Source organism: Nicotiana sylvestris, chromosome 8 (assembly GCF_000393655.2).
Source record: "Nicotiana sylvestris chromosome 8, ASM39365v2, whole genome shotgun sequence".
Classification (NCBI taxonomy): Eukaryota; Viridiplantae; Streptophyta; class Magnoliopsida; order Solanales; family Solanaceae; genus Nicotiana; species Nicotiana sylvestris.
In genome coordinates, this window is record NC_091064.1 from 44,666,215 (window position 1) to 44,677,123 (window position 10,909).

General features: G+C 38.3%; 1 protein-coding gene across 1 annotated transcript; it reads left to right on the top strand.

The window, feature by feature from the left end:
* The first annotated feature begins 9,879 nt into the window (after window positions 1–9,879).
* On the top strand, window positions 9,880–10,563 carry LOC104219988 (uncharacterized). Its single transcript, XM_070153772.1, has one exon. The coding sequence runs from the start codon at window positions 9,880–9,882 to the stop codon at window positions 10,561–10,563; it is 684 nt and encodes a 227-aa protein (XP_070009873.1).
* The last annotated feature ends 346 nt before the right edge of the window (window positions 10,564–10,909 follow it).

A 10,909-nucleotide genomic window follows, 5' to 3' on the forward strand; every position in this document is an offset into this window, starting at 1 on the left:
TACATTAAATAATGCCAAAGGAAACAAACCCAGTCGATAAAGGTCGAATTTTTAATTAAAATCTCAAAATTGACCAAAAAGTCAAACCCAGGCCCGCACCTCGGGACCCAACAAAACTCACAAAATCCGATAACACATTCAATTATAAGTTTAACTATACTAGTTTCACCCGAATCCGACCCCGAATCGATGCTCAAAACTCAAAAATTCATTCTACGAAACATTGGACAAAACCCCCCATTTTCTCTTTAAATTCACATTCCAATAACCAAAAATGAAGATAGATTCACGAAATATTACTAAAACCGAGTAAAAAAAATACTTACCCCAATTCATATGAAGAAAATAACCTAAAAAATTGCCCAAATACGAGCTCTACAACTCAAAATAGTACCAAATGAACAAACCCTCGATATTAAATATTTTTGCCTGGTTGTTTTTCCTCGTTTCATGTGCCAAACTATCCCGAAACTCACTTTTGATGTCTCCAATGGATTTCTTATAAAATTTCAGTCAAGTTAGGCTTTTTAATCACTCCATTTGACCTTATAATAAAGGAGATATGTTTGTTTCAATATTTGAAAATAGTGCAAATTTTTAAATACGAAGTCAGTGAGAATTTCGTAATTAATCTAAAAAAATCTAGCAACCCAATTCTTAGTAAAATGACCATAAACTTCTCATACGATGTCCAAATTCGACGATTCTTTTTTCTATGGCTCCATAATTATGACACGGATGTAGTGCTTCAATAAAAACAGAAATTGGAGCTCAGTTGCTTAATGTGGTGCCATTTATGCTTGAAGAAACAACGTCGAAACATAAAAAAACAAACGCAACACAACCCAAACCTATTCGAAACTCTCCCGAGCCCCTCAGAACCCCATTAGAACATACCAACAAGTCTCATAAAATAACACGGACCTACTTGAGTCCTCAAAACGAATCATACATCAAATCAAACTTAATGAACTTTTCCAAACCTTTAAATTCCGATTTTCGCCAATTAGTGCCGAATCCTTCTAGAAATATCCAATTGCAAATTTGGACATATGTACGAGTCCAAAATAACCATCCGTACCTAACGAAACCATTAAAACTCAAATCCGAGGTCAAATGCTAAAAAGTCCAACTTGGTCAACTCTTCCAACTTAAAGCTTCAATCATAAAGTTCATTCTTCCAAATCGATTCCGAACAACATGAAAACCAAAACCGATGATTCACACAAGTCATAATACATCATGTGGAGATACTCGTGCCCTCAAACTACCGAGCAAAGTGCAAATACTCAAAACGATCGATCGAGTTGCTACATAATCTTACCACAAAGTCTATAGTAATGTGTTTCCATTTCCACTCACGCATATCTAACCTCTGAAATAAACCACCTGGTCTTTAATGCTCATACTTGGCATGCTGACAATTTAAACACCGTGAAACATGCCCAACAATGTCCTTAATCTTTCCCCACCAATAATGTTGTTTCAAGACACGATACATCTTTGCAGCACCTGGATAAATAGAATACGATGATCTATGAGCTTGTTCTAGAATCAACTCCCTCAAACCATCCACATTACATACACAATTCTGACCCTGAAGTCACAATACACTAGCATCACATATAGTCACCTCCTTAGCACCACGACACAACATCGTGTCCTTAAGGACACAGGCAATTGGGGATCATCATACCGATGAACCTTAATGCGCTCAAACAAGGACGACTGTGCAACAACATAAGCAAGGTCTCTAGGCTCAGAAATATCCAATCTCACAAATCTATTTGCCAAAGCCTAAACATCCTTAGCTAAAGGCCTCTCCACAGCTGGAATAAATGTCAAACTCCACATACTCTACGTCTTTCTACTAAAGGAATCCGCTATCATATTAGACTTCCCCATATGTACAAGATGGTGATATCGTCTTTCAACAACTCCAAACACCTTCACTGCCTCAAATTTAATCCTTTTGCTTGAACAGATGTTGAAGACTCCGATGATCTGTGTAAACCTCACAAGACACACCATATAGGTAGTGCCTCCAAATCTTGAGAGCATGCACAATTTCCTCCAACTCCAAATCATGAACCATTTAGTTTTTCTCATGGGTAGTAAACTGGCACAATGCATAGACAATCTACGTAACGTCCTGCATCAACATATACCCAAGGCCAACAAGCAAAGCTTCACAATAGACATTATACATCCCCGATCCTGAAGGAAATAATAGAACCGGGGCGGTAGTCAAAATAGTCTTGAGCTTCTAGAATCTATCTTCACACCCGTTAAATCATCTGAATGAAACATCCTTCCAAGTCAACTTGGTCAATGGAGCTGCAATAGATGAAAATCCTTCCACAAAGCGACAATAGTAACCATCAGCCAAACCTAAGAAGCCCCTGATCTTTTTATAGGTAGAAGGTCTTGGCCAACACTAAACTGCCTCAATCTTCTTTAGATCTACCTTGATCCCATCACTACATACCACATGGCACAAGAATTCTACCGAGTCCAATCAAAAATCATACTTGGAGAACTTAGCATACAACTACTTCTCCCTCAAAATCTGGAGCACTATCCTCAAATGTTGCCCGTGCTCCTTCCTATTACAGAAATACACTAAGATATCATCGACGAACACAATGACAAATGAATCTAGATAAGGTTGGAACATACTGTTCATCAAATGCATGAAACAGTTTAGGGAATTATCCTAACTAAAAGACATCACCAAGAACTTATAATGCCCATAGAGAGTCTTGAAAGCCTAGGATTGTGTGAAGCTCTAATCTTGAACTGGTGATAACTTGATCTCAGGTCACTATTCGAGAAAATCTTAGCACCCTTAAATGATCTCAGGTCAATATTCGAGAAAACCTTAGCACCCTGAACTTGATCAAACAAATCATCAATGCGACACAATGGATACTTGTTCTTGATAGTGACCTTGTTCTTGATGCGACACTGATGCACCTTAAGGAGCAATACTTGGCTGAATGAACCCCTTATCCGACAACTCGTGCAACTGCTCCTTCAACTCAACTTGATATATGCGATACAATAGAATAGATATAGGCTGAGTTCCTGGCACCAAATCAATATCCCTATAGGGTGCATGCTCGGTAGGTCTGCAAGAAAGACATTTGGGAACTTCCTCACTACTGGTAGTAAATCAATAGTAGGAGTATCAACATTAACATATCTAACAAGAGCTAGATATTCCAAACACCCCTTCTCAACCATCCGTTGAGCCTTTAGAAAAGAATCACTCTATTAGGAATGTGACCAAGAGAAACCCCTCTATTCCAACCTTGGCAATCTCAGCATAGCCTACGTCACGACCTTATCGTGACAATCAAGAATAGCATGATATGGAGATAGACAATCCATAACTAGAATAATATCAAAATCCACAATATCAAGTAACAAGAGATCAACCCTACTATCATAACCCCAATAGTAACCACACAAGACCAAAATACATGGTCCACCATATTAGAATCACCCACAAGTGTAGATACATGAACATGAATATCAAGAGAACCACCTGGTATATCCAAATGAGGAGCAAAATATGATGACACATAGGAATAGCTAGACCACATATCAAACAACACAGAAGCATCTATATGATAGATTGAAACCATATCTGTAATCACAATATATGAGGCCACTGCCTCTGGTCTACCTAGAAAAGCATAGCATAACGCCTAACCACCACCTATCTGACTACCACCAACCTAGCCCCTTCCTCTAGGACAACCTCTGGCTACATGACTTCCCTCTCTAGCTAACTGGGAGGGGATGTGTAACTGCTGCGAGGACCACAGAAAGAAAAATCTACGAAGTTGCACCTCTAGCAAGTCTAAGGAAATGTCTCCTCACATAGCCGAACTCTCTGCACTTAAAGTAACCTTTAGCTGATGGAGGTTGCTGAACCTGATTCTGCCCTTGATGTCTCAAATAGCAAATAAAAGAACCTTGAACAGATGGAGCACGATATGAACTGACTGGGAAAGCACAAAAAATGATGGAACTGAAGTGCTGAAAGATGATTGAGCCACTACACAACGGGCTCCATGCTATGTGAAATAAGCTGGCCCACCATGATGGCCTCTACTGAACTGATCTCTACCTCCAGATGAGGTGTCACTAAACTACCAAAATGACGAGGCCTCTTATACCTCATCATAGTCTCTCTCCCCTAACTACAGATACACTAGATCTTCAGAGCTATCTCGACAACCTGATAAAAAGTAGTCCTAATCTCTATTACTCAGGCCATAGCAATCCTATTACCATAAGCCAATACCAAAATGAATCTCCTTACCTTCTCTGCTTGGGTGGAGATCAAGAAAGCAGAATGATGATACAACTCTATAAACCTCATCTCATGCTCAATCATAGTCATGTGATCCTATTGAAGGCGTTTAAACTGACTCCTTAACTCATCAATCTTGGTGTGTGTGATATACCTCTCTAGAAACAAGTGCGAGAACTGAGTCCAAGTGAGTAGAGATGAATTATCTAGCCTACCCAGCTTTTAAGTTTGTCACTATCTCCTAGTAACCCCTCTCAACTAAAAGGTAATGAAGTCCACAAAATTGGACTCTACCAAGCCCAAATTGTGAAGCATATGATGATAATGATCTAAACAATCCTGAGCATCCTCTGAAGCATCACGATAAAAATGAAGAGAAAGTAACATTTGAAACCTCTTAAGCTTCTTCTGCTCCTCATCAGACATAGCAGGCTCAACAAGAATTTGGCTACCATAATAGGCTGCTCGCCGCCAACTGGAAATGCTTTGAGCATTTAAACCAGCTGTACTAGGGCACGAGTGATAAGGGTCTGAGCTCCTCCTCCAGCCTGAGATATGGATTGGGCTATTGGAACCACTCCAGCATGAGTTATGGCGTCAATAAATTTGACCATCCTGGCTATCGCCTCCTGAAATACCGATGCCGCAATAAAACTCTTTGGATGCTGGGCATGCACTGGAGCCTCAGTATACACATCCATGATCTAATCCTTCACTTGATTCATAGGTAGGTCCTCCAATATTACTCTGGCATGCCTGCGAACAGTAGTAGGTGCTCTACTTCTCACTGCAACTATGAAACCCATGGTAGGAGTCTTGGCCCTACCCCGACCTTTGACTCTACCATTATAGACGGTAGCACTACCTCTCCATTGCGTGTTGTTATTGTTGAAGCACAAGTTCTCACCACCTATGAGGAAGTAGAAGATAAAGATCTAGCTTTAAGAAAATATTCATCGCACAATGAGGAATCAAGAAAAGGAAGTTTCTTAAAGTCCTATAGCCTTTCGCAGATAGATACTGACGTCTCTATACCAATCCACAAGACTCTACTAGGCTTGCTCAAAACTTGTGAGAACCTTAGAACTCAGAGCTCTGATACTAACTTGTCACGATGCAAAATCCCACCAAAGGTCATGATGGTGCCTAACCTGCTTTCTAGGTAAGCCAACACACAATAACAATAAAAAAATCAAATTATTAGGTTATCTAACAAGTTATGATATAAATACAAAAACGGAAATAATTTCAAAATCAACAGGTAGATAAAAGTATCCGAAAGAGGGTCTAAATAGGATCACATCTGTCTAGTAATATCCCAAACACAATGTCACAACTGTCACGAGCATCTAAAAATAAGAGTAAACTGTGTCTAACAATATCAATATTTGCATGAAAGAAACAAAAGACAGAAATAAATAATAAAGCGAGGGAACTCCTTGTGTTGCAGATCGAATAAGTTGGCAGCTTACTACAAAGTCTCTAAATGTAAGTCACTAAGAAGGTGAATGGGTATGACTGGTATCGGTCTTAGAATATGCACAAATATGTGCCAAAGTGTAGTATGAGTAGAAAACCACATTACTAAATAAGTATCAAGTCTATCCTCGAAGAAATAGTAATGAGGGATCGACACTGACACTTACTAGCAGTATAATAAACAAGTGAAAATATTAAAGAAAGTACTAAATAAGATAAGATACCATCAAATGGATATAAAGATTATGTCATAGTAATAATTGATATTTAAGCATGATTTTTAGGCAAAAGAACCACAATATAGAGTCAATATCTCAATTGCTTTTAAAATCAAGATAAATCTGAATGATATGTATAATAAGGGCTACAACGTTAATCTATAATGCATATGCATGCTCATGATCTAAGTCAACACCTCACAATACTAAACCATATCCCGACACTGACCAAGTGTCCAAACTAGCACCAATCTGGGTGCCTGCACTCACAGAGCCAAAAGCAACATGGGTAATACCTGAATCCAGAGGGACGCATCTATATGCAAGCGTTGTTACAACATACAAACCAATCCACTAACAATCCTAAAGCCCTTAATAAAATATCCACCCCGAGTGTCCTTTGTCTCAAATCCTCAAATATCCTTAATATCTAACTCTCTAGCTCATGTATATGCATGTGAGATGGTGTAATAAGGCAAAGCAGGATATGATAATAAAATGCAGATAAATATTACTGATGGTATGCTATAATTACGTATTTTAGTCGCTTATTGCACTCTAATTCACTGCACTTTAATTGTGTTTGAGCTTTAATCGCTAGTGTTTCGTACTTATTGTATATTTTATGCCTTGTAGAAGTGATTCCGAGTGATGTAGATGTTATGTAGCTAATTCGAGCTATTTGGACCTTTAAATTTGGGATCGCGTTCGGGGATCGAGGACTACATGTGGATGTCAAAAATTAAGATTTGAGTCATACGCTGAGAAAAGTCCACAACCGCGGCGTGTGGCACGTCGTGGATATGTAAAATGTTGTCTGATGAATTTTGCTTGCTCTCTAAATATCTCCACTAATGCCCCGCATGGCGCATAACCCATGCGGCATGCTTGTGCAAATTTTACGGAGCCCATGTCCTATTTTGGCTAAGAGAAGGTGGTTTTGTCTGGGTCTGACCCTACTTGGTATAAATACATGGAAAAATATTATTTTCTGGACTTTTGAAATACTTTGGACCTAATGAAACTAAGGAAGAGTTGTAGGAGCACACTCACAAGGATTTTATTAGTCCTTCCTCACTCAAGACCCGAGTTTGGGTTGAATTTATAGTTTTCTATCTTTTTATCATATTTTTGATGAATTACTCTATGTCTATGGAGTAGTTTCCTTGAGGGTTTGATGGATTTGGTGTATTGATATTTGTTTTTGGATTATACTTCTAGTTTGATGTATTGAAGCATTTGTGGATGATTTAATTATTGCATCTATATTCACTTGTTCATGTAATCAAGAGAGGCATAACTTGTTATATCTTTGCATTAAATTGTTGGTTGAGCTCATTAATTCTTCTTAGTAATCGAAAGAGGCTAGTTGAATATTGATTAAACCTAGTTAGGAGGATAATCAAGAGAGGTTCTCCTAAATACCAATCCACTACGCATTCTTGCATATCTTCACCGAGCTTAAATTAGTTCATCTTGTGAGGTTCAGACTTAATCTAGAGAAGAGTTTCTATGAAACATTTGAACTAATAATTGAGTGAATTCGAGAGACTCACTTGAACATTAGAAGTGAATTATCAAGAGTTAGATCCCAATATATTATCTTGTACCTATCCTATCAAAACCTTATATTCTCCCATTGATATCTTTATTTGGTTATTCCTTGCATCGATTGCCATTAGTCAATAACATTAAATTCTTAGTTAATTTTAGTATTAATCACTTCAAACTGAACTGTTGATCGTCTTGAATAGCAATTAAGCTATAAACTGCAATAATACTATTTAACTCCAATCCATGTGGATACGATATTATTCTATACTATATTTGATTAGCCAGTGTAATTTTAAGTGGTGTTTTGCGCTCGTCAAATTTTGGCGTCATTGCCGGGGATTGACAATCAATAGTGTTTGAAATAGTTTGTAGTTCTAATTTAGGAATTTTTTCTTTTTGTTTTATTTTATTTTTCCCTTTTTACGGTTGGGATTCCTTGACTATGCGCATGTTACAAGTTAATATTGGTACATGACTCGATCTTCTAGGACAGAAGTTCTACCATCCAAACTAGAGATAGAAAAATAACTGCGATAGTTGAGGAAGGAATGAAATCTCACCGAGACTTTAGAGAAGGTTGGGCAATCCTTAACCAAAGGAACTATGGATGGAGACGATGATGATAATGTAGATTTGGCTGCAAGAGAGGCAGCCCAATAATGAGAAAAAGCTGCACGGGATGCTGAGGAAGCAACTATTAGAGATGCACAGATTATCTATGAAGAATAGAGGGCTCAGAGAATTTCTCAAAATCAACTCTTGGTTGCCGACCAGTTCGGAAATATAGCTCCTATGCCTCAGAGACCACTTGGCAACTATGCTAGACCGATCTACAACCAAGGATTATCAAGTGTTAGACCACCTCCAATTGCAGTTAACAATTTTGAGTTGAAGCAAGGGTTGCCTCAAACCCTTTAGAACTGTTGTGTCTTTAGAGGAAAGATGAACGAAGATCCTAACACACATCTGGTGGACTTCGAGGAGATTATGAACACCTTTTAATACAATGGTGTGTCACAAGACGCAGTATACTTAAAGGCATTCCCCTTCACACTCTAAGAAGAAGCAAAATAGTGGCTTCGAAGCTTGCCCACTGGATCGATTAGAACATGGGATGAGATGACCAGAAAATTTCTTGATAAATATTTCTTATCAGCTAAGACGGGCAAGTTTAGAATAGAAATCCATAACTTCTGCCAAAAAGAGACCGAAACTATTTTTGAAGCATAAGAGAGGTTAATGAGATATTTCGAAAGTGTCAACATAGCGAAATTGAACTCTGGATGCAACTCTAGGACCTTTGGGATGGACTGACACCAGCCTCACATAGAACATTGAGCAATGCAGCTGGAGGCCTATTGATGAAGAACACTTTATAGGATATAGTCACAATTCTTAAGGAGTTATCTGAAGATGCTAATTAGTGGCCCTCTGAGAGTGCTGAAAGAAGAAGATCAACTGGTGTTCACCATGTTAATGCTAATAATTCTGTGTAGGTACAACTTGATGCTATGGCTAAAGAAGTAATGAAGCTGACCTTAGCTACAAAACAAAGTGATCCTCTTACAACTTGTGATATATGCGGAAGAGGACACTCAACTTGTGAGTGTCAAGCCACAACTGAGGAAGTGAATGTTGTGGGAAATTACAACTCTAATGCAATGGGTCAAAAGCAAACCGGTTTTTTCATGGAGTTCATCTAGGGGTACTGCAAATGCATAACAATAAAACAACCCTAGATTTCGAGGACAAGGAGTTCTTGGTTTTATGAATTAGCAGAGGCAACAGTTTCAGCCTCAACAGCCCAATCAACTTAGCCTAGAAGATCTCATGAAGGCCTTTATTGTGAAAACAGATGAAAGATTTGAAGTACAAGGGGCAGCAATTTGAAATCTAGAGAAGAAAGCGAGATAGATTGCAACAGTATTATCTGAGAGAGTCCCAGGAACTCTCCCCGCCGATACTAAAAGAAATCCCAAAGAAACAATGAATGATGTAACCTTGAGAAGTAGGGAAGTGTTGAAAGATCTCACTCCAGTCCAAAAAGATGTGGAACCTGAAAAAGAAAGTGGGGAGCAACTGAAAAATGATGATGATAAGAAGAATAAAGGCAAGAAGGTAGCTGAGAAAAAGAAGAAAGAAGAGAATTCGAGAAGGGAGGAACCTGAAGAGAGCAAGCATATGCCTGCTTTACCTTTCCCCCAAAATCTATATAGAGAAAAGATGGACAAGTAGTTTGAGAAATTTTTAGATATGCTAAAATAGGTTCATGTGAATTTACCATTAACAGAAGTACTCTCACAAATGCCAGCTTATGCCAAATTCTTGAAGGAGATCCTGACAAAGAAGAGAAAAATAGAGGAGACCTCAGTGGTCAAGCTCATAGAGCATTGCAGCGCGGTATTGCAAAATAAACTCCCACAAAAGAGTGAAGATCTAGGAAGTTTTACTATACTTTGCTCTTTAGGCACTATTAATTTTGATAAATCTTTATGTGATTCTGGTGCCTCAATTAATCTAATGCCTTTGTCTATTTATAGAAAACTAGAGAATGAGATCGGAGAGATAAGGTCAACACCAATATCTTTGCAGCTGGCAGACCAAACGACTCTAATAACCAAGGGGATAGTTGAAGATGTCTTAGTTCGGATGGATAATTTTGTATTTCCTGTAGATTTTATTGTGTTGAAGATGGAGGAAAATAAGGAGGTCCCCCTAATCCTAGGAAGACCATTCTTAACATCGGGTAGAGCAGTATTAGATATACATGAGAGAAAACTCATGCTTCAAGTGGGTGAGGAGCCTGTAACTTTCAATATAGATGTAGAAACGGGGACACAAAAGGAAAAACCAGCTGCAAGTATTGAGTGGAAAGTGAAGAACTCGAAAGAGAAGGCTGTAGTGAGTGAGAAAGATAAGTGTATGATGTACCCCAAGAAGGTTGAGAAGAAGCTATCTGCGTGGATATGTGCATTAGTTTGGGCGTGAGGAATAGATCCTGACTTCGACTCAGACCCCGACTAGATATTCAGGAAAGTTTCCTTTACCATATGCTTTTTAATTGTGTATCATGCGGACATGTCACAACTTAAAGTATGGGGTGGGGGATATTTCTATGTTGTATGTATATTAGTTCCAGTGATAGAAAAAATTAAAAAAAAATTAAAAAATTTATAATTTTCGATTTTTTCCGACAATGGATATCATATCGACAAGTTTCTTGAGGGATTAAAGTCGAAGGAAAAAGACCAAAAAATTTTTCTTTTGTTAGGTAGTGTAATAAATCCCCTTGGTTTTCTTTGTGTCACGGTTCTTTTCCAAGGGTTTTGTTTGA